This window comes from Neurospora tetraspora, assembly GCF_033439725.1.
Source record: "Neurospora tetraspora strain CBS 560.94 chromosome Unknown B0H65scaffold_7, whole genome shotgun sequence".
Lineage (NCBI taxonomy): Eukaryota > Fungi > Ascomycota > Sordariomycetes > Sordariales > Sordariaceae > Neurospora > Neurospora tetraspora.
The window spans coordinates 2,284,887-2,307,822 of NW_026944389.1; the positions used below are offsets into that span (position 1 = coordinate 2,284,887).

Sequence of the window (22,936 nt, forward strand, 5' to 3'; positions counted from 1 at the left end):
CGCACATTCAGAAGTCAACGTTTACTTTCATGTCACCAAACGCTTCTCAAAATCCGAATCCTGCCATCATCAGTCATCAGAATATCTGGCACTTCGCGGTCAATCAGTGAACGATCTTCAACCTTACTAACGTACTCTAGCAAGTCGGATAATCGGCAACATTTCGTCTCGTGGCGGCCGCACATCACACCAGCGCATCATCCACGAACTTTTGTCTCGGATGGCAAACCAGAATTCCCGAGACAATACTAGAACATCTCCGTGGAAACGGCTATGCGCAAGTTACCATTTAATATCTCGACAACGTTGGCTTTAAAAGGTGGAAACGACCAAGTAACCCCACCCTTGCGGTGAACTCCCAGGTTGGCCGTCCAGGCGTAAGATCCGGATCGGACGGGGCGGTGGAAAGTTTCCAGAAGTCATGGATGCTGCCCGGGAATACACATCGGCTTTTGGTGAGGAATCGCATTATTCTTCCAAATGTGCCTTACGAAGATCACGAAATACTGTAGTAACTTGATACATAGCACTCGGGATCGCGCTCTAGGTATCGGTGGTATGACTGGTATCTATCGGGAACCTCGAAGATTCTCATTCTGGATCATTCGCAAGTGTTCGAAGTCATAGAAGCTGCAAAATAAGCTCTGTAGCCAGGCCAGCTTCAGCCCTTCTGTCTCCCCAGAGTGCACGTCCGCAACCCCTGAGCCCCCAGAGTGTCTCCTCCTCGTCTGCCCCGATCTCTACTTACCGAACCCCGCTCACTGACAGCGTTATACCCATCAACACCAGACCAAGAAAAATTGCCAATGTTCTAGAGGCGAATGCAGGACAGGCAAGAAGCCCAAGATCCCAGGAATAACCTATCTTCTCTAGGAATTCCAGAACATCCCATGTACCGACCAGCCAGGGTCTGGTACTCTGGTGAGCTGCCGACATAAGGGCGGGGTGTGACGCCCGGTGTCCCACGCATGACGATTGGAGCATTGGACAGTTGGACGGGATTAACGCACAAAAGAAGTTCCCGAAGCATTGGTCTGGTTTCCAAGCACAGGGACCTTGGACTTTCGAGGCGATGGCCCCCCGCGACTCACCGCGAGATAGCGCAAGAGTTGCCGGGATACCAGGGATTTCTCCACAGTATGCTCCTGGCAAGCGCAGATGCAGGACGGCGTGGGTCCACGGCGTTGCTAACAAATCGCTCATTCAACCATCCAATGTCCTTGTTTAGGGCCAGGTCCTCGCCCGTGATCCCCTCTTTTTCACGTTCTGCTTCTTGCAGCTGTCTGCTATCAAGTTGCGCCCTAAAGCAGGGCCCACAAGCCCTTTGATCGGCTCCGAATGGTTCCATGTCTAGTGACACGGCCTGTGGGACACGGTTCAAACAGCTCAAGGAGCCGCTGCGAGTTGTTCTCCGTGACCCTCCTAGCTCCAACTATATAACTGCTTCCCCCTTCTTCTACCTCCCAACTTCACCCCAAGCCAGCTTCATCTTCCATTCTTCACAGCTTTCTCAAAGTATCCTATCTTGCAAACTTGCTTGCTCGTCTAGTCGACGCCAACACAACATCTCCTTACATCCACATCCAAGACTTCTTTAACTTCTACACTATCCTCCTCCGAAACAATGTCTGGTTCCAAGGCTGCCGCTCCTCAGGATGCTCGCATCAAGAGCATCCTTGAGCAGGGTGCTGTCAAGTTCGTCATCAAGACCAAGGACCAGAAGTGGCAGGGCACCCTCCTCGACCGTGCTACTCAGTAAGCCCCCCTTGACGATTCCTGGCAGCGCCCATGGAACTTGATGCTGACTGTCGACACAGCGAGAAGAAGAAGGCTCAGAAGGAGGGCTCTTCGGCTTCGTCCATCTCCGACTCCGAGTCCGGTAGCTCCGCCTCGAGCAGCAAGTCGCACTAAGCACTTGCTCACAACACCTTTCTTCAACTTCATACAATAACTGCGCAAGAGTCATCGAGATCCCTCAGCAACACAACATGTTCTCTCTCATGACAGTCGGCTAGCACCTGTTTCTTTCCAGGAAACTTGGAGAGGGGCTTGTGCAGTCGATGATGGAAGACTGAGGAAGGTGGGCCAACGCGGCTTATCACGCAATATGCACCATCCAGCACATCGATCATAGAGCTGCGGTCGGATATTCCATGTTTCGGCGACATAACCTCGATCATTGCCCACTGGCATCTGCATGAACACGCCTGATCAGGTGTCATTTGGCACTCAAACACAGCATATCTGGGCTCTGTTACTGCGCCGAGGATGAGGAGATCCCACGCTCGCCCATCTTCTGGCTCTTGCGCTTTTACATTTTATCTGGCTTAATATTTCTGGATGCCACAGCACTTTGGAGCGAAAAAAAGGCGGTCCTTGGACACGGTTTGGCGTTATGATTTTTGGGTTTTGGTTCTCATATGATACCTGTTTTTTTTTTCTTAGCTGGTTGTACGTACCTTTTGGCAAGCAATGGCGAAATGAGAAGGTATTCGGCATGAAGCATCATCTCACAGTTTTGCAACTTGCAAGGCAGATGCCGCCTCCTTTGCGCTACTAACACGAAACGAGCCAAGCATTGGCTGTATACCTAACATCCTTACACCAGAGATCTAGGGCCTTTCTTTTCATCTTGCTGAACTTGAATACCATGTATGACATGGGACAAGTGATGCGAATCGACTTTGCCTTTCCGATGCCGAGCCTTCGCTATTGCACGACACATCGATAATCGATAAAAAGCTGAACAACGTGTCCCAGTGCGTTACACTCAGTCAGGCACGTTACCATTCAAACAGAAGCAACAGCAGCAACAGCAGTCAAGAAATTCCTTGGATTTCACAACAGCGGGGATTATCTGATGAGAGTTTGTTGGTTGGTGATTTGTTCAACCAACCTGCTGTGGATTTCGGGGGATGGATGGGATGGCGACTCTGAGCGGATCCCTGGAGGTGGTCTATCCGCTTGTTCCGACCAACAAGTTACGTACGCCATCTCACCGCGCCGGTGCCGAACCTCCGACCAGAAGCGAATCGCCAGAAAGGGAAATCAAGTTGGTGCGCGCGCGCGGTGAACTCGAGTTCCGATTTCCCGCTCCGGTTTGTGTCGGATCTTGATCTCCACCATCGAATTTGCGGTAGCAATGCTACGTATCCAGTCGAATGCATGGCGCTAGCTTTTCGTCGGGGACCCATGGAAAATGGATCCCCATTGCATATGGTTTAATAAAAAGGTTATCTCATGGTCGGGACTCCGCTGTGATGATGATACCGCTGATTCAGGTAAGAAGAAGTGGAAATCACGAACACAGCGACTGGAGGTTGTCGCTCCGGAAGTTATCGACAAACCTACCAAGAAAAAAAAACGTATGGTGCAAAAACACGAAACTGCTGGCAATTGTTACCTTGCCTACCAAACTTGGGATGAGACGTTAAACAAAACAAAACCCCTGAGTGCCGAGACTTCGGGTACGGTACACAAATATGCACAAGTTGCTTGGCTGCCGTAACGTCTGGAAGTGACGAGTCTGACGACGAACGGCTTAAGACGATCCAGTGCCAGCTATCCAAGTCTGGATTGTATCTCCTTGCAGGTCTTGTCGAGCCATTTCAGCTGCTTTTTTTCATCAGAAACAAACTTGCAATCATGGCGTTCATTTGGTGCCACTGCTTGGCTCGGGCTTGGGCCTCTGCTCACTGCTTGGCCTCGTTGCCCACGAGGTCTGTCTCTGTTTCTTGCCAAGCTATGCTACAAGCTCTGCGTTCAGGAAAAAAAGAGTCACACCTTGGTTTGGCCTCTGGTCATAGGCAGATCAAGAAAGTCTTGAGGGGCTTAACTTCACTTGGTTCTATTAAATCGCAAAGAGGCGGCATCTGCCTTGCAAACCTGTGAGATAAAGAGACACAGAATGTCTTTAACGTACATACCTTATGCACGGTGGTTGAGGCTTGGCACCCACATGATATCCATGTGCCTGAAGGGATCTCCAAAGTGACAAACAGCTCTTGGCTGAAGCGATGGGACGCCAGGAACGTCCAAGCGTTCACTTTCACGTTTTTGGCGATAGTACAACTGTCCCCGCAAATCCATAGAATCCCACACCATGACTTTGGCATGCTTCTTAATTCCATACCCTACGTGCATGCATCGAACGATCCTTTCCTTCCTACCCGGCCTTCAGTCGTCCGGCGCTGAACGATACCTGTTTCCATAGGGAGCACGTGGTTTCCCGGCGCTAAAGGGCCACAGCGCTTCGTCCATCGGATCCGGCGGTCGGCTCAGGTAGCATTGTTTGGAACTGTGTTGGGCCTTGAGAACCATGTTCCCTCCCCCCATTTTTTCAACTTGTGATATACATGTTCCAGCGAGCTTCCGAGGGATGAACGCCTTCCATTAGGTGTATATTATTCGTAGTCAAAAGGGGTAGATGCTGTTGGTAGTCCAGTGCGTGATGATCTCATAATCGATGCAGGATGGACCCCTGTAAATCGCAAAATCATCGAATCCGGTAGGTAGAGTTGGGGTAGCGACTTACCGGTGCCGGGATTTGAAGTCGAAGGAGACAAGTTGAAGAATCATCTTCTCACCCATCGTCCAAGAGGCTCCGTGATAATGGCGCGAAACGCGCCAGAGGCTGATTTTCTGCTGCTGTCGAATGTTGGGAGGTTGGTTTGAAGTTTGAAACACTGTAGCCCTGTAGCTCAAAGCTGCCAACTTGATGCCGCGCTGTTCGTGGATCACTGGTTGGTTTCTGTGGGCTCGAGGCCCTTGCTTGAAGAAAGATCCCGTGGCCAAAGAGACCGCCGCTCGTTTTGAGAGCGAAAGAATGCCTCAACTCATATCGAAAGGTCAAGACGTGGTCCATATATGGGTATGGTCCGGGTTGCGCCAACGCAACACCGCCTTCCTCCAAACAATTATTGCACTGGTGGACTTCGGTTTTAACGATTGATGCCCGCTGCGCTGCGAACGGGAGCGGAGGCAAGAGCCAGCCCTGCCCTGCCCTGGGCCCCCCGCTGTCAAGCAGAACAGGGCTTCAAAGGGTTGGACCGTGGGTTGCTGTTTTCGATCATGATGATGACTGTGCCTAAACCCGCCGGCCGGCCTTTGGGGTTTCCTTGATTCACCCGAGCTTTTAATCAAGCCTTTCCCGCCCTCTTATCTTTCCCGTTCACCTGTCTTTCTTCCTCTCAACCCATATTCGTCTGCCATCAACTACCGTGACCACATCTGGGACTTGGAGGGGGCCCCCAAGTTTTGACCACGACTTCTAACATGCCGCTTCCTATAGCGGGACAAGGTGAGACTCGCTACTTTCTTTCGCTTGTCAACTCTTCGTTGCTGTTTACACCGACAACCTTGACACGCTCACGTGTTTGTGGGATGTCTATCCATATGCTCCGTTTCCTGTGCTCCCCCAGCTCCATTCAGACCCTTGTCCACCCCGCGAAAATGGGTGGGCATCGCCGGTGGTTGCATCACCAAGACAAACCCGCTGTTTACTCGCCTGTTTGATTCTGACCCATCAGCGCGGGACTCGGCGAGAGAGAACCCCTGGTGGCAAAAACACCCATTTGGCGGCCACGCAAGCTTTTATCCTCGTGCGTTGTCTAGATGCTGCCTGGGACTCCATTTCGAATCAGTTACTTGAACTTTACGCCTCTCTTCATCCCGCCCACCGTCGGCTGCCTCCTGACCTGTGCTGTATCTTTTTTGCCTCCATTTAGCCTTCAAGAACTCTCCTCCCGACATGCCCCCATTCCGTTGTTGAAGTTATCCATCTTTCCCACCGACCTGTATAAAACCTGGGGAGCTTGTTCATTCCCGATAGACCTACATTGATTTCTCCACTTTCTGATATCGATATCTCATCATCCTCTCCCGCACACCTTCTTCTCGAGCCCGTCCTTGGGCCAAACCACCCACTATCTTCTTAAAAGATGCCGCCTATTAACCAAGCTGCTGCTATCGCCTCAGTTGGCATCATTGCCGTATCGGTCGCCGCCGTAGCCGCAATAGCCATCTACGAGTCTCCCGAGGTGCGACGCCGAGTCAACGACCTCCGCCAACGCATCGCCCTTGCCTTTCAAGGCTGGGATGACGAATTCGACGATCCCCGACACCGTAACCCAAACAACCCCCGCTTCAATCGTCCTGAAGATGCACACGGATTCTATCAGTCTCGCGCCGATGTCGGTGTCGACGCCGATGAGGAGACCAAACGAAGGCAACGGGAGGAACTGATGTACTGGAACGCCAAGCGTGCAGAGAGGATGAGGGAAGCCGGCGGCGAATCTACTTCTACTACACACCGACCAACATCCTCTACTACCCGCGGCTCGAGCTTTGACGATTTCCTTAGTGAGGACACGGCAGCTGGACCTGGGACATTTGTTTACAATACGGGTGCCGATGTCAGGGGTGCTGAGAATGATGCGCTTAGACGCCGTGGAGCAGGCCGTGCTGCCGCCCCTGGTGTCCGTGGATTGACTGCTGCCATGGTTCTGGATCCCTTCAGTGACGAGTTTGGTATCGAGCTGGACGAACGCATCAACATGGTCGACGAGGAAACCCGCTTGATGGCTCCTAGCCAAGACGAGATGGTATCGGAGCATAGGTCAGACATCTACAACGCTACCCCGACAGGTTTTCAATCCCCCGTTTCCCGTACCCTTTCGTCGGAGCCCAGAGTCTCAGTCACTGCTCCTCCCAATGAGGTTTTGTTCGATTTCGAGTCACAGTCACAGCCAGAAGCCGTCACTGCATCGGAAGAGAACCACGAGCGGTCCGGAGCCCCGACCCCTACTACGGCCCGCAGCACCACCGACACTCTCGAACGCGACTTGGATGAGGACGAGTACATGACTGCTGGGCAGGACGACCGTTCCACGGCGTATGCTTCCATCCAGGAGTGGGCTCAAGGCTCCTCCGGAAACCCCGGCTTTTACTCTCCGTTGCCTGTCACGCCGACCGAGCCCATGTCTGAAGCTGAGATGGTTAGCGAGGGGCAGCTCACGCCTGCGGACACCATGTCACTAGCGGATTCCGGAGAGCACATCGAAAACTTTGACGCGGTCTCTTCTAGGGCCGGGGATTTCGATGACATGAGCGACAGTGATGATGGGATTGCCACTCCTGGCAGTTGGTCCGACGTTGGCAGTGTTATCAGCGAGACTGATGAGATTGCCCGTCAACCACAACACGCTTAAATTCATCGAATCTTGTAGCGTATCGGACGCTGCAAACGCTCTTCTTTCCGGAAGTTCACTATCATGATCATTACTGGCATCTGGGCTCGGCGTTATACAGGTTATGGTTCCTATTTGTGTTATGGTGTCAGGGCATTCGTTGGGCATTTCTTTGGTTTTGGGGTAATGTTTGTTGGATAACAATCAAGTGTAGAGGGCGTTTAAACGAGCCCTCGGGGATATTAAAGAGCCTGCGAAGTGTCGAAGACATGATATAAGAGTATCAACATCTTGGTCTAGCTCAACATCACATCAATAGATGTAACACACCGCATTTAAGACGGTAATATTTAAACAATCATGGCTTGAATGGCTACGCGCTGGGCCCCAAACGCCTCGCTAGCTTCTGAATACACCGTTCTGTTCCGAGTCTCTTGCACTCACCTCCTACGGACTTCCCTTCCCATCATCGTCACAAACACTCGCACAATACTCACCCCACAACTCTTCCACCTCCTGCCCAAGCAAGCGGACCCAAAACTCCTTAGCTTCATACTCCCTCGTGCTCCTCAACCCCTCATTAATGCGCCTTACCGTCCCCTCGCCAAACTGTTCCTCAAGATACTGCAAAAAGTACGCCGTATGCTGGTACCCCTTATCCCACGGGTCATCGATTTTGACTTCTCGCTTCCAGTGAGGCGGGCTCAGGTCACAGTTGAGCCGGACCCAGTCCGCGATTCCCTCGATCAGTCCACCGGGCGCGCTGCCGTGGGCATCCCATTGGTAGCAGTGGACGAGCTCGTGCGTGAGGACGCCGGTGAGTTCGGCGGGGAGGCGAGAGGGTGGCGTGGAGGGGATGTGGGCGGCGATGTAGGAGAGGGAGAAGTGGATTTCCTTGTGGTCGGCGTCGAGGTCGGTCTTTTTTGGGAGGGGGGTTTTAGCTTTTGGTTATACTATATCTACTCGGTGCACTAGTTTGAGACGGGTTGGGAACTTGGGGGAAACAGAGTGGTTACAATATCACATAAATGGAGGTAGATAGACAGATGAAACAACAAGAAGAATGCAGGGCGTTATGGTCAAAACTCAAAAAGTGTCGTACCCCAGTCGTATAAGCCACGCCGTCCATGTCCCGCAGGATAACGGTTACGGACCGAGTCGGCGGACATGTCGTATGCTTGTCTGCTGCCGACCTGTACAAGAGCCGCTGGACGTTCTTGACGGCGTCAGAGAGTAGCGTGCTCGCGTTGACTGCGCCGAGGAACTTGACCGCGCCGGGATGGTCGAGGTCGCGGATCTCTAGACGAAGCTTGGGATGTGGGAACTTGGGCGTGTCACGGTCGCGATCGTCATGTTTGTCATCCTTCCCTTGCCCTTGGTGATCCAGATCATGTCCTTCCTGAGAACCAGGGGCAGACTCTGGGGCAGGCTCTGCGGTTGGTTGAACCGGAACGGCACTTGGCGCGGCGGTGGCCGGTGAGGGCTCGGTAGTGATCTGCGAGCGAACGGTCATGGCGAACTTTATATATATAAAAGGTAGATCACCGCTAAGGAAAGCAAGTGCGTGAATGTTTTGTTGTGAAAAGTACGGAAAGTTAAGGGTGCAAGATCTGTACGTCAAAGAGTTTGTTTTGCTGGCTAGCCCCAGCTGAACGGTGAACCGGCTCGCAGGGTGAGACGGCCCCTGGTGACTCGGGAGCTTCCGAGCATCGGCCCCGCCGTGACCCGGTGGTGGGGGGAGAGGGAACCTGGAGCTCCCTCGTGGGAGCGGGGCAAGCAGGGAGGGCGCCGCTGCGACAGTGGGCGATTCTGTGGTGCAAGGGGCCAAGCGCAGTGTGGGCAGGCAAAAGAGGGCCCCCCTGTTTGGCGCAGATTGTGGGCGCGCCTGGGGAAATTGGGGAAATTTCACAAGGACCTGGCCCCGTTTCTGACGAATCCACGCTCGATCCACGACCCACCGTCGGGTGAACGATTACATACCTGTCCATCATTTTGTCATCCGTCTGGATTTGAAGGGGTCCATGGTATTCCATGCCTATCTTACTAAACACAGCACCGAGATTCTCTTTTCACCACCACGATCGCAACCTGGATTTCACTTTACCAAAGAAGTCATTCAACGGACTTCGTTTCGTCACAGTCTGTTGCGCCCTATAACAAACGCCTTTTTCCTCATCGCGCGACTCGGTCCAAACGTCCTTTTTTACAGTTGCACGACACCTCCGGTCCGACACGCGCCCTCCTTTCCTCCCGCACGAGTTGTTTACAGATACCTTAGCTCGAGCTTGTGCGACCCACCACCTTTTCTCCTGTTTTGCTTCCGCCCCGTCTCTCGACCTATTGTCGCCTCTCGCTCCCTCACATCGCGCGACCGATTTCGATTCCGCCAACATCGCACCCCAGGCGATTTTGACGCGAAAACATCATAGCCGCTACCTCTTCGTCGGAGGGTATGGCGGAACGAATTACCGATGAGCAGGTCGCCGACCTGCTCGCCATCTTGCGCACCGATGCTTCTGTCGACGCCAAAGCGAACCGCATCACCATCGTGAAGGCGAGCATCAAGCAACACAATGTTCCCAGCTCATGCTTTGCGCCGCTTTTCGAAGCGCTCCATATCGCCTCGACCGCACAACACCCCGTTCTCGTCAATGCCGGATTCACTACGCTCAACCACCTGCTCGCTCGCTTGGCCAGGCAGGATCCCAGGTTTTTGGCCAAGGAGGCGCCGCACACACTCCCCGTTATTGTCGACAAGCTTGGCGACCAGAAGGACAAATTCCGCCAGCTCGCCATTCAAGCATTGGCAACCCTCTACAAGGTTGCGCCTGTGGACGTCGAGCGCTCTGTGCGCAACATTGCTATGGTAGGCAAGAACCCGAGGGCGAAGGAGATGAGCATGCACTGGCTACTACAGACGCACCAAGAGCAAGGCTTACAGTTTCGAGGCTACGTTCCAACCTTGATGGAGCTTCTCGAAGACGCCGATGGATCAGTCCGCGACGTTGCTAAGACCACCGTCATTGAGCTCTTCAAAAATGCGCCCAATGCCGCCAAGTCGGATTTGAAGAGACAGCTCAAGAACTTCAAGGTCAGACCTGCGATCGAGCAAGCTATCGTGAAAGAGCTTAACAATCCATCCTCCTCCGTTTCCTCCCAGCAAAATGACATGATGGACCTGGACGAGCCGGTGGTGTCCACACGCGCTCCTGCGCCCGCCATCATACGAACCAACCTATCCGCCAGCGTGCCTGCTCTCTCGTCCGAGCGCCCCCTTACGCCGGGACTAGATAGCCGCCCCGAGCCGGTCGAACCACAATTTGTGAACACACAACGTGAGTTGGACGATATATTCAGAGATATGCACATGTTCTTCGACGGAAGGGAGACAGAACAGAACTGGCTGAAGCGGGAGGAAAGCATGACCAAACTGAGGAGACTTATCGCTGGAAACGCCGTCTCGGACTTCCACGACTCCTTTCTCGCTGCGCTTCGAGCGCTACTTGATGGCATCATCAAAGCGGTCACCTCCCTCAGAACCAGCTTGTCCAAAGAAGGCTGCGCTCTTGTCCAGGACATTGCGACAGTTTACGGTCCAGGTATGGATCCGATGGTGGAAATCCTCATGCAGACATTTGTCAAACTATGCGCAGCCACCAAGAAGATTGCTTCCGCGCAAGCCAATGCCACAATCAACACCATCCTTGGAAAGGTCAGCTATACCAATCGCCTTATGCAGCACATCTGGATGGCCTGTCAAGACAAGAACGTTCAGCCGAGGCTCTATGCCACTGAGTGGCTCAAAACGATGCTTACCAAAATGGCACATCATAAAAACCATGTCGAACACACTGGCGGCCTAGATCTGATTGAGAAATGCCTCAAGAAGGGCCTGGCCGATGCAAACCCTGGCGTCAGAGAGAAGATGCGAGCAACGTATTGGACTTTCTCCGGGATATGGCCGGCCCGGGCGACTTCCATAATGAACGAGCTTGACTCGACCGCGCAAAAGCTGCTTCAAAAGGACCCTAATAACCCTAATGCTCACAGTAGGACTGAAGCAGGAGGAGCCCGCCCTGGCATGGGTCTCTCCAAGAGCGTTATGGGGGCTCCCAAGCCGAGCGTGCGCGATGCCATTATTGCTCAGAAGAGGGCCATGGCATCGTCGAAAAACCAGCCACCGCGGCCTGGTTCAGCCATGGCTCATTTCTCTCCCGTGGGGACGACGAGAAATGTTTCATCAACCTCCCAAGCATCCACCGCTTCTGCTACCACAACGTCAGCTGTTCCCGCACCAACAAAATCAGCGTTTGGTACTAGCTCGGGGGGCCTTTCGGGGGCACCAATGCGGCCCGGCAAAAGAAGGCCTGAAGTAGCTGCTCGACCGGCAACGGTGGGTCCATATTCGGTGAGGAATGAAGTACCTCCCGCCGAGCCAACCAGCCCGCCTCCAAAACCTAGGGTCAAGACTGTCACGAGCCCCAAGACGCAGACACTTGTCATCTCTCCGAAGAAGGCGATCCCTAGGCCACAGCAAGGTCATTCTACGCATAGCAGCGAGTCTGGCATTCCAATTCCGGTTTCTGGTATTCCTAGTCCAACAAAGCCCACCAGCGCAATTGGCGTTCGTTCTCCCCGATCACCCTTAGCGCCGGAGTTGCCTCCATCACCCGTAATCGCCTCGCCTTCAAGAGTTATGCTAGATCCTGCTCAGATACCATTACCCGAGAGCAGCCCATCCAAAGATGAAGAGCTCTCGTTGGTAGTACCCAGCACTGTGCTGCCAACTCAGAAGACTCCGTCGCCTACGGTGGAGTCACAGCAACCGCAGATTGCTATAGTGCCCATCGAGGCCGTCGAGATCGTGCCTGATAGCCCTTTCGGGTCTGTTCAGGTGTATGAGGACCCTTTCACTGCAGGAGAGGCTGAACCACAGTCCACCTATACCGGTCCTGTTTTGGAGCCTAAGCCGGTAAACGAAGGTGCCGCTACTCCTCAGCCGCCACAGCAGTCTTTCGATGGCGAGAACGGTCATGGAATGGGCGAAATACCCATTCCTTCTTCCCCTGAGCGGACCAGGCAAAACTCGCGCCTCCTTGACAGTGGCATTTCCAAGGTCAAGACCAAGTCCCTCGACGTCCACGGCTTCCGCAAGCTGCAGGGCATCATTCGCGATCCCAAAGGTGGCGCCATCTTCACCGATGACAAGTTCGACGCTCTCCTCTCCGGCCTCTTCGAGTTCCTCGAAGCCCGCCCTTCCGAAATCCCCCACATCCCCGCCGAGAAGCAACAGGACGTCAAGGCCCAGATCCTGGCCACCATCAAGCTGCTCCTTAAGAAGATGCGCGACAACTTCCGTCCCCACGTCTCCCGCGGTCTCGAGAGCCTGCTGCGTGCCCGCGCCGCCTATGACAGCCGCTCCCACATCGTCAGCGGCATGGAGCTGCTCGCCGACGAGCTCATCACCCTAGGCGACCCTGCCGAGATCACCCTGGTGCTGGCCAACACGCTCCGCGAGGCGCTGCTGGATAAGGACCAGCAGCACAACACAGCAGCTGCTGGTGGGCCGGGCGCGCGCTCCCTTAGTATGGGAATGCACGTCCTCAAGGAGGTGGTTGAAAGCTCAGCGACCTCCTCGACGCCGTTCACGCCTACCGAGCAGGAGCTGGATACCCTCGCTGGGCTGGCGGCCAAGTGCCTGGAAAGCGCGGACAGCGCGGTGCGTATGGATGCTGTGCAGTTGTGTGTGGCGCTGCATGCGAGGGTGGGCGATCAGAGGTTTTGGGATGCGGTGAAGAGAGAGGGGGTGAGGGATGATCCGAAGAGTTTGATCACGTATTATATTGTAAGGAGGCATAGGGAAGTTGGGGCCAATGCATGAGGAAGTAAGTGCTTGAAAGAGCTTCGCGACTTGCTGAAGAGTCGATGGGCCATGGGGTTTCTGTCGAGGAAGTTGGTAGTGGGTAATATGAATGGGTACAATAATGTGTTGTTTGGAGAGTGTACGAAGAAAAAAATCATTAGATGTCCTTTATGGGGCTGGTTCTCTTGGGGGGTTCGATTCTCGGTTTCAAGGCTAGGGTCTTTTTGGACGCAGATAAGATGTTGATGGAGGATACCTGTATGATGCTGCTCAGTGTAATGGAAATGAGACAGGAAGAAAAGCATGGGGGCAAGGCAGGCGCTGGTGCAAAAGGGAGGGAATGGCAATAGAATAAGATTCGATTCATTCGTATCCTTCATTCACAAAGCGTGGCATGGCGTTTGTTATCATTCGCGGGTGTTCGGTTGTCTGTTTCGATACACACACAGCATTCTCAATCTACACATGCATACTGCGTGCCTCTTCAGTGAACTGCTTTGGTATACGTCCTCTTATTTATCCTTTTATTTACTTCCTTATAAAGACTGCCACTTGGGTGGTTGGTGACGATACATGATACCTAATCGTATCCAACACAAGGAAACCAGGAGATTACAGTTAAACTAAATGGTATAAAAAAACTGCCTAATGTTCAAACCACAGGGGTATTTTGGTCTATCAAACAAAACGTAATCCCATATTCCCGCGCAAAATTCGTCGAGGAAAAAAAAACAAGAAAATAAGGGAGAAAATCCATAACGTATGCCCGCTGATGTTGTGATGAATGAAACTCACTCAAACCAATTCTGTCCCCTCCCTTCCCATCTCTCCGCTTGTTGGATCGATGATGGAACACCGACCGACCGAGGATGAGACCTTTTTCATCTAACCCATCCGAACCATCTAATTCGTGACAGTGTGCGTGCGGGGGCACTATAAAACGCCGGTTTTTAAAAGACCTAGTAGTGGGATGAAGAACCACAAAAAGAAATACCAGGACCGCTTTCTCTCTAAGTGCTGCGCGAAACCAGCTTAGGTATTAGGGTGTCGTGGGATGAGCAGATGGATGCGAATGTTAAAAGCATTCATCTGCGTTGGCTTCAGACGTGCCGACATGTTAAGCACGTTGATTGAATGCCAATTATTTTTCTGATAAGGTTGACCATATCAAGAAAAGGTTTTACTTATTCCGCCGCTGGGAGTAAGAGTGTCGAGGAAAAGAGGAACTCGAAGGATCGAGGATCGGTAGGGGAGAAGACTGGTTGCTCTTGTTTTGACTTGATTTGGGCGACTGGAACACGGACGGAACAGGTTAGCTAAAACCAATAAACCCAAAATGAAAAAAAGTATTGTTGTCAATCTTACAGTTGAGACTTATTGCTTCAAAGTACGCTTTGATAGCAGGGTCTTGTTCCTCGGTCACCAGTTTTCCATCCGACTCCCTGTGAGCTGTACGCGGAAGGGCTTTGCGGATCGTCAGGAGCATCCGCAGCAAGTCGGCGATGACATAGCCCTGCTGAGCAAAGCTACCTGGATCCTTTTCTAATGGCCACATCGTCCTCAGGTTCGGTTGTTCCCATGCCTTGAAAGCCCACGTCGATTTTTCCACACAGTTCAGCAAGATCAGGGTTGCAAAGTACATGCCGAAGTCGATTTTGACTTTGCTGTCTTGCAACACCCTCTGCATGCCTGTTAGAAGGGTTTTGCTGGTAGCAGCCGCCTTCCGCTCTGCTGCTGCCGCAAGCTGCAGACAAATCGTGGTGAAAACTTCCTCGTGGGTCTCCTCCTTAATGTGACTGATGACCGTATCATCAAGAGTAGACTTCACCGAGATTGTCCATTGGCGCTCTCTGTCCAATATTTCTACCAGTCCCCAGAGTTCGAGAGACTTCTTGAGCAGCTCATCATTGGTCGTACTGGCAATTTCCAGGGCTGTTTGGAGAGTTACTTGCATGAAGTTGGACGGCTCCCGCTTAATGAGCTCAGGAAGAACTTCGCGCATATACGACTCAAGACGGGCAGGAACATCCTGTGTGTCGTTGTCAACCATGATAATTGGGTAATCCAGAGGTTTATCTGATGGTACTGCCGTGGTGACCTTTCCGTCTGCTTCCCTGATCCCATCACGCTGTAAAACTTGAAGTCGCAAATGCGAAGAAAGCTCCGGGAAGTGGCACGCTTCGATAATTAGGCCATGGTTGCTAAGGACCATAGCTTGCTTGAAAGTGTTGATCCTGCCTTGCGCTAGGACGATCTGAACGCCAGCAGAGTACAGATCCAGCTGCTCTGAGAACTTGGTACGTACACAACCAGAACGCCATACACGTGGTGACAAGACCTTGCGGCATGTATCGCAAGGTTCTCCAGGGGAGCAAGTCTTTCGCAAAACCCTGCAGCGGATACACGCGCCAATTTTGCGCACCTCTTGGACCTGCTTTCTCCTTGTCGCATTGAACCTCGCTCGTGAATGACGGGCTTTGGAGGTTGTCTCGAGACGAAAACCGCCTTTGGTAAGCGATGCCGTTGTATGAGGGACAGAGTCGCCAGCCGGCATTGTTTGGAAAGCATCGGCCGTGTAGGTGATCTCGCCCCAGGGCTGGGAGGGCGTAGTTGCGGGGATAGATGGCGATACTTCAGGCGGACTTTGGTGGGATTGGTGGGCTTGTTCGGAAGCCGAGAGGCTGCTCGCTACTGCGGCGGCGGCAGCGGCAGTAGCACTTGCGGCCTCGGCGGCGGCGGCAGCTTCTTGTCCTAGCAATTGAGGGTCAAGAAGCGCAGGGTGTAGTCGAGCAGCGGCTGCTGCGGCCATCGATATGTTGGAGGCATCGGCATTGGCGTTTTCCTCTGCCCGTAGTATCTCGTGCAATCGCTCTTCGGCGGTGAGAACTCGTTCTTCGTCTGTCGGCGCAACTGGTTCGGCTGTAATGACCAACTTATCAGTGTCCGTTGATAAAGGTAGCAAAAGCGGTGTAAGCCAGGAGCCCGCAACTTACGCTTTGGTTGCTCACCCAAAACCGCATGCTCGTCGGTCTGGTGCTGATTCTCTACATTCCCCTGGTCCTGGACAACAAAATGTTCGACAGACTGCGAGGGAGTGGCGCCTGGTACGGTACCCGAAGAGACAGTCGGGTGGAGAGGTACGCGATCGTCGTTCTTCTCGCTCATGTCAATCTGCCTCGAAACCTCGGCCAGCACTCCGAGAGCAGTCCAATCACGCTGGAGGTCGCGTTGTATCATGGGCAGATCCACTGGGGAGCCATTGACGCCGTTGACCTGGGTCGGGATCTGTAAGGGCTGTTGTACCTGGCCCTGGGCGTGCTGGGTCTGGTGTAGTCGGTGGGAAGCATGGCTCATTCCGGAAAGGGTGAAGATGGCATTAACACGGTCGGCCTCGCCAATGGCGGGACATTTCTTGGTGAGGTGGGTTGTCAAGCTGTCGAGACGGCCTCGTGGGAAGTGCTCTCCGCATCTGTGTCGGTGAAGTGGGAAGCAATCAGCATCAGAAGCATCATGGGCGGCAGCAGTGGTCGTCGACATGGTCAGGCTCGGAGGAGGAGGGCTGGAGACTGGTTCGAAGGAAAGCAGCGATGGAGAGCGACGACAACGACGACGACAGTGATGACATTAACTGGGAGAAAAGAGTCGGTCACCGCAACTCACGATTTACAAGTATGAGGATAACGATTGCTCTGGTCCTGCAGCTTTGGGCCTCGCTCGAAATACTGCAGGATCAGAGCATTCGGCCGTCTACCCATTGTGCCGGAGACTGCACGCTGGACAATCGGGGGGCATCTAGGAAGAGAGACTGGCGACTGCTTGTCGGTGAGCGATTGGCGACTGGCGCTGGCGCGGGCCGGGGAGGGGTCTCCTGCGATGGATGGCGACGTGAAAATACTGCCGGTCTAAAAAAGTTGGCGGTCAGGAATGCGAGCGCGGCAGGACGAGCGGTAGAGCGGTAGAGAGAAGCAGTTGGCCACGAGCAATCCAGGAACCGGCAAAGACGGTGAGCGAGCCCGGGTGGTTGGCAAGGGTCACGTGGGGCTACGTATCTCGCCAAGCCCGCGCTAGCTCACCACCCTAGCCTTACGTAAGGAAGGACCAGGGGCAGGGCGCCCTGGAGCTCGAGCCGCACAGTGTCTCTGCTGCACCCTGGGCTGTCGCTTTGACACTCCTTCAGTTGTGAAAGAGGCACGGGAGCAGAAGTTCACTCTCTCTGCAACAGGTCGGTACAAGTGACTGAGGTGAGCAAAGAACTTAACCGCCTCTCCAATGACGACGGGAGGTTCAACATGTGAAAGACAATTGCGCTGGATAACTAACTTTAGATCAGCCGCATGCCGTGACCAAAGTTGGTACTGACTGATGTTGATTTGCACCGACTTGGATCAGTCCGAAGTTCCTTTTCTCTATTGGTAACATCCAACGGGCTTCGTCGACTGTCAAATGTCAAAACCTCTTTAACTCGCGTCAGAGGCACCTACCTCTCTCTGGACATGACAGCCGTCAGTGGTCTTAATCTCCAAAGTCTCACCTTCGGACTACTGCGCTTTCCAAGACATCTAGACTCAAAGCATCATCCTCAACTCTCCAGCATTTTTGAAACTCACCAAGATGCCGTCATCATAGGCCTGGACCCCATCGCCAAGTTTGTTCCTGAACTGTACCTGTTAGACTAAAGGGGCCGGGAACCCACACACCCACTTGGAGTTGTTGTCGAGAGCCACTTATCACTGCAATCCACTCTGCCATCCAACCACACGCTGCCATCATCCTTGTGAAGGTACTCGAAGCCCCCGAGCAGTCCGGCTGTCCCTTCCAGTCCTCAGTACTCGCTGGACATCTCGCAGTTCTTTGCCCTCTTGAGCCTCCTATACGCGCGCCCCCTGAACTTGATACATCCTAGCGTTTTGATCGTGGTGTCGCTGTAGCTTATCAACGAGCCAGCGTATTCGTACTGGGACATCAGGAGCACTCTTTCTTCATCAAAGATAGTCCTCAGCCAAACGACATTGTCTTTAGCTCTAGCCTAATCACACTCTTAGCCACAAGTTTCCACTGCAGACACAAAGTTACGATCCTCAACACGCAGGGAGAAACAAGACACTATACTTTTATCCCGTGCTGTTTCAGTTGCTTCCAGTAACCGGGGAGCCTCGAACATCGTCTGGGCAGTCCACTTCAACTCCGCGTCCCCGTGTTCCGTCTCCGTTTCCCCGGGTCCGGTTGTTGCTTCCGGGATACAGCACTAGGCAAGCACCTGCCAGCCGCCCCACATCACTCAACCGCTGTCTTCTTAGCTCCCGGTCGAGACAAGACAACACCACATACGCTCGTCACCGACATATTGCATTCCCGTTCTGGCTACGACGTGAGGCATAGTACCATACGCTTGCTTTACCGCGGAAACCTTACAAACCTACGCCTTTTATCTTGCTCGACCTGCAGAGAGATCACTACTTGGTTGACGGTGCCAAGTTTTGTTCGGTCTCGGCGTGTCTTGGACACCAAGTTGGCGGGACCGGTACGGCACGCATAGCTCAGGGTCGTTCAGGATGCTCCTCCTCCACCAAACTGGCAGCGTCAAAATTGGCGAAGTGGTCCGCTACACCGTCACTTACACCCCATCAGCCGACCACATCCTTCCATCTCCCGAATTTCTGTCCCTGCGCATCAAAAACACTTCGGCCATTGCTCTGCGGGCTGCCTTCGTCCACGGTCCCTACACCCTTTCCGTTGCGGCTTACCCTTCTCACTTCAACCCAAACGAAAAGTTCGAAAACCCCCGTCGCTATGGCATCCCCGAGTTTGAGCCCATGCTCAAGGCTGGTGCCAACTGGAACTGTCACCTTGTCGTACCCGACAACATTCGTCAGTCAGCCGGTGAGGGGACAAGCAAGCACGGCCAGTTTGGCAACCCCGAAACCCATGGTGAGAGCGTCTCATGGATTATCGAAGTCGCCTCACAGGTGATCTTCTCTACGTCGGCTGCCGTTAATTATGAGATTCTCCTCGCCCGGGACGAAAAGTCTCTGAGCCTCGGCTCCGTCGTTCCGGTTCTCAGAGGCCAGTTCCAAGCCCCGGAGCCAGGCCAGGTCAGCGACTTTCAGCAAAGCATTGGCGGCATTAAGAATCATCCAGCACAGCCGAAAGGGGTCTTCTCGCGAGCCATACGGCTGAAGGTAGAGGATACAGGCGCATTGTGGAACACGCCTCAGCTTCCAGGGTGGGATGAAGAAGTCCAGCACCGGGCCAAGTATCACGGTGCCGATGCTCCTGTGGAGCCCGCCGTCAAGAATAAAAAGCACGAGGAACCGATCAAGCCCAAGAAGCAGAAAAAGGTTCACTTGGTTGTCCTGACGCATGGGCTACACAGCAATTTGGGAGCCGATATGCTCTATATGAAGGAGAGCCTTGATGCAGGAGTAAGGAAGGCGAAACAAGATGCCAAGGCGCGAAGGGCAAGAGAACGAGCAGCGAAACATCAGCAAGACACTTCGTCTTCTGCCGAGGAAGGGGGAGAAAGAGTGACTGGTGACAAGGATCAGTCGCGGGAAGATGACAGGCAAGATGGTAGCGATGACGAAGATGACGAGGAGGTAATTGTGCGCGGCTTCTCAGGAAACGCCACTAGGACTGAAAAAGGTATCAAATATCTAGGAAAGCGGCTTGCCAAGTTCGTCCTGACAATGGTTTTCCCTGATCAACCATTCATACCCACCACCAGAGCGGCGTCGCAGGCCATTGTCCACTCGCTCAAAGCCAGCAAGCAGGACGCAGAACAGGATTCAGGGCAAAAACGTCCTCACTCTGGGTCCAAAAAGACAGAAAGGGGTTATAATATCACCAAAATCAGTTTCATTGCCCATTCGCTTGGCGGCCTCATACAGACATACGCAATTGCCTACATCCAGAAGCATTCGCCAACCTTTTTCGATCAGGTTGAACCAGTCAACTTCATCGCATTAGCATCACCGTTTCTCGGCCTCAACCATGAGAACCCCTATTACGTCAAGTTTGCCCTCGATTTTGGCTTGGTGGGAAGGACCGGTCAAGATCTGGGACTCACTTGGAGAGCTCCAACAATCGCAAGAAACGGGTTCGGGGCGATCATAAGCCAGTTCGGTGAGAATACGCACAAACACGTCTACGGAGAGTCCCAGCCGGAATCAAAGCCGCTGCTACGCATCTTGCCTACTGGGCCGGCGCATACAGCCTTAAAGAAATTCCGAAACAGAACGGTATACTCCAATGTCGTCAACGATGGAATCGTGCCACTCCGCACAAGTTGTCTTTTGTTCTTGGATTGGCAAGGCTTAGGGCGTGTAGAAAAGGCTCGAAGAGAGGCCGGATTGGTTGAAACTGCTCTAAGCTTTGGGTGGGCTGAGTTGACAGGGACAAATACGACGGCGCCACGAGCGAAGCCCTGGGCTCCAGACGATGTAGAGGAAAAGCCAGGTGAGGAGGGATCTGGGGACTCGACACCTACGGGTCCTTATGACGCCCACGAGGTTCCCCAGCCGCCACCTCATGCCATGCTGGAGGATGATCGAGCGAGTCTTCGATCAGCTGTTGTGGCATCTCCAGAGTCCGAGTTCGAGAAGCTCCAGAATCTTCAAAGCGCAACTACCTCGAATAACACCAACAATCCCTTCACCGGTTTGATGAATTTCTTCCGTTCCAGCGAAACGCAAAAGCAAGCACCTGCTCCACAACCTTCCAAAGCCAACAGAATCTATCAACGAAGTCAGATTCTGAGATCAGACGACACATCTACGACGGCCTCAGCTTCTTCGTCTCGATCGCGTGTCACCACCGGCAATGAGCTCTTGGATTCGGGAGAAAGCGTCATGGCTCCGCCCAAGACGACGGTATTTGAGGCAGCTAGTGACTTGATCAACCCCAAATTACCTTCAGTCGAGTATCTCATCGACCCATCCAAGCGACCTCGAGCCATCTTTCATGATAGGATATACCATCCTTCGGATATTCCACCCCCACCATTGAAGAAGCGACCTACCACCAGCGGCTTCCGACGAAGAGCCACGGCAAGCACGGAGTCTTCAAACAGCTCCGCGACTCAAGCTGCCCCGGTTAAAACCCCGAGCAGCGAGGCGTCGTCCCCTTATACACCGTCACCCGGAATCTTGCCCCGGGACTCATCGCTATCACGACATGACTACGATGACACAGAACATACCAATCCAGACATGGACCCGTCTGAGATGGTCGACGGTTCCCAGATGCAAGTTGAGGAGAAAATTGCTAGAGCCTACCATAGGGGTCTCTCCTGGCGCAAAGTGCTCGTCAAGCTGGAGCCTGATGCGCACAACAACATCATTGTGCGTCGCCAGTTTGCCAACGCGTTCGGGTGGCCGGTCATTCAACATCTCGTAGAGGCACACTTTAGTGATTCAGCGACCGCTAAGACCCCTGATGACAAGGCCACAAACAAAGAGCGCGCCAAGCCCCTGTCTGCACCACCCGACGAGCATGGCTCTGAAGTTAAGGATACGGATACCAGTTCGGAGAAGAAGACACATAGTAGGGGAGGCTCAACTCAAAGCGAAAGGGACGCCAGAGAGGCTGAGGACGTCGTCTCCGGCTTGCCTAGAAGCTCTACTGGTGTGAGCTCTAGTGACAAGACCACGGGATCGGCCTCTTTAAGAGCCACCGAACGGCCACAATTCGTTCGCCGAATGGACTCCGTGACGTGGAGCGACCGGGACTGGATCGAAAGCGGCGACGAGAGCGACACGGGAAGTGAGAGCGGCGGCCAGCGGGATAGCAAGAAGGATTCTGTTTTCATGGGCGGCCTATCGCCGGCGGATAAGAAGGGAAAGGGGGCGGCGGCTGACTACTCGGGTGGTAATGGTGACTCGGCAAAGCCTGGGTTCAAGAGATCGAGTACGCTGAATTGGAACTGGACCGAGAAGATCGTCGGGAAGGGAGCCCTCGGCAGGCCAAAGTCGCCTAGGTCGTCGTCTTTGTCCTCGACTGCGGGTGGTACTACGGATGTTCAAGGGCTGGGACTGGCTAGCTCGGCTACTCAGATTATTGGGAGACCCCAGAGTCAGGGGAAATCGGCGGTGATGCCGACGGTGGTCACTGATCATGGGCAAATAACTCGGCAGGAATAGGCACCGCAACAGACAAAAGAATGATGCGGGAAGGGTGGTGATGGTGAAGGATGATAATAATATGTTGTCAAGCTGAGTTATGTGGCTCAGAAAAGAGGTGTTTTGCGTTCTCGTAGAGAGCGTCTAGACTCCTGCTATACTAGAGCAGCACCAAGTTAGAGTTGTACATTTGGAGGATTACAACATATAATACCCTATGGTTTACCATCTGTTCATCCAGACGTACGACGTACTATTAGCCGGCATTTGTTGATATGAATACCATCACATCCCTCATGTTGAAAACCTAGGTCGTGAACTCGTGATGCCTTGTCTCTACAATGGTGATATTTTTAGTCTACCTTTGAACTCAGATAATTATACTCACATGGCGATTAGTGATGATGATATGCTCTATCATCCACAGCTGAATACTTTCTTCGCTGCAACACTGGAAATGGCACTTTACCATTTCTGGGCTGTTTTGATGGGCGAAGCAGTATGACACGAAACAGAAACCAAACACCTCTTTACTGTACATATGGTGGTTCGATGACCGTACATTTCGGTCTTAAGTATACCACCTTATATGTATTGTGATGGGACATGCCAGCACCTGCCAGATCCTTGGGTTTCCATCTGGTCTTTGGTCTTCCATCCCATGTGTCATTGAACATCCAGATGTTTTCAACCTAGCTTTTTCCACTTCTTTTTCTTTTTTTTTTCTTCTTCGTTATCATCATCTTTATGTCTTGATACTTTCGTCAGAT

The 22,936-nt window shown here is 53.1% G+C and overlaps 7 protein-coding genes across 7 annotated transcripts; 4 read left to right on the plus strand and 3 right to left on the minus strand.

The window, feature by feature from the left end:
• Positions 1 to 607: 607 nt before the first annotated feature.
• B0H65DRAFT_295333 (uncharacterized protein) lies at positions 608 to 1,414 on the minus strand. The gene has a single exon (XM_062823067.1). It carries the CDS (start codon positions 1,201 to 1,203, stop codon positions 745 to 747), a length of 459 nt encoding a protein of 152 aa, XP_062678621.1. The 5' UTR covers positions 1,204 to 1,414; the 3' UTR covers positions 608 to 744.
• Positions 1,415 to 1,624: 210 nt separating this feature from the next.
• B0H65DRAFT_551997 (uncharacterized protein) lies at positions 1,625 to 1,911 on the plus strand (the record flags this gene model as incomplete). The annotated part of the gene is made up of 2 exons (XM_062829861.1): positions 1,625 to 1,755; positions 1,818 to 1,911. 2 exons carry the CDS (start codon positions 1,625 to 1,627, stop codon positions 1,909 to 1,911), a joined length of 225 nt encoding a protein of 74 aa, XP_062678622.1.
• Positions 1,912 to 5,726: 3,815 nt separating this feature from the next.
• Positions 5,727 to 7,421, plus strand: B0H65DRAFT_295354 (uncharacterized protein). The gene has a single exon (XM_062823069.1). The coding sequence runs from the start codon at positions 5,940 to 5,942 to the stop codon at positions 7,206 to 7,208; it is 1,269 nt and encodes a 422-aa protein (XP_062678623.1). The 5' UTR covers positions 5,727 to 5,939; the 3' UTR covers positions 7,209 to 7,421.
• On the minus strand, positions 7,422 to 8,916 carry B0H65DRAFT_295353 (peptidase of plants and bacteria-domain-containing protein). The gene is made up of 2 exons (XM_062823068.1): positions 8,290 to 8,916; positions 7,422 to 8,105 (listed from the first exon to the last, which is right to left on the minus strand). Exons 1-2 carry the CDS (start codon positions 8,698 to 8,700, stop codon positions 7,635 to 7,637), a joined length of 882 nt encoding a protein of 293 aa, XP_062678624.1. The 5' UTR covers positions 8,701 to 8,916; the 3' UTR covers positions 7,422 to 7,634.
• Positions 8,917 to 9,156: 240 nt separating this feature from the next.
• B0H65DRAFT_295394 (clasp N terminal-domain-containing protein) lies at positions 9,157 to 13,211 on the plus strand. Its single transcript, XM_062823070.1, has one exon. It carries the CDS (start codon positions 9,640 to 9,642, stop codon positions 13,066 to 13,068), a length of 3,429 nt encoding a protein of 1,142 aa, XP_062678625.1. The 5' UTR covers positions 9,157 to 9,639; the 3' UTR covers positions 13,069 to 13,211.
• Positions 13,212 to 14,234: 1,023 nt separating this feature from the next.
• Positions 14,235 to 16,805, minus strand: B0H65DRAFT_511501 (uncharacterized protein; the record flags this gene model as incomplete). Its single annotated transcript, XM_062828488.1, has 4 exons — positions 14,235 to 14,341; positions 14,416 to 15,969; positions 16,044 to 16,519; positions 16,711 to 16,805. 4 exons carry the CDS (start codon positions 16,803 to 16,805, stop codon positions 14,235 to 14,237), a joined length of 2,232 nt encoding a protein of 743 aa, XP_062678626.1.
• A 1,797-nt stretch (positions 16,806 to 18,602) lies between these two features.
• On the plus strand, positions 18,603 to 22,187 carry B0H65DRAFT_552002 (putative serine esterase-domain-containing protein; the record flags this gene model as incomplete). Its single annotated transcript, XM_062829862.1, has 1 exon — positions 18,603 to 22,187. One exon carries the CDS (start codon positions 18,603 to 18,605, stop codon positions 22,185 to 22,187), a length of 3,585 nt encoding a protein of 1,194 aa, XP_062678627.1.
• Positions 22,188 to 22,936: the final 749 nt, after the last annotated feature.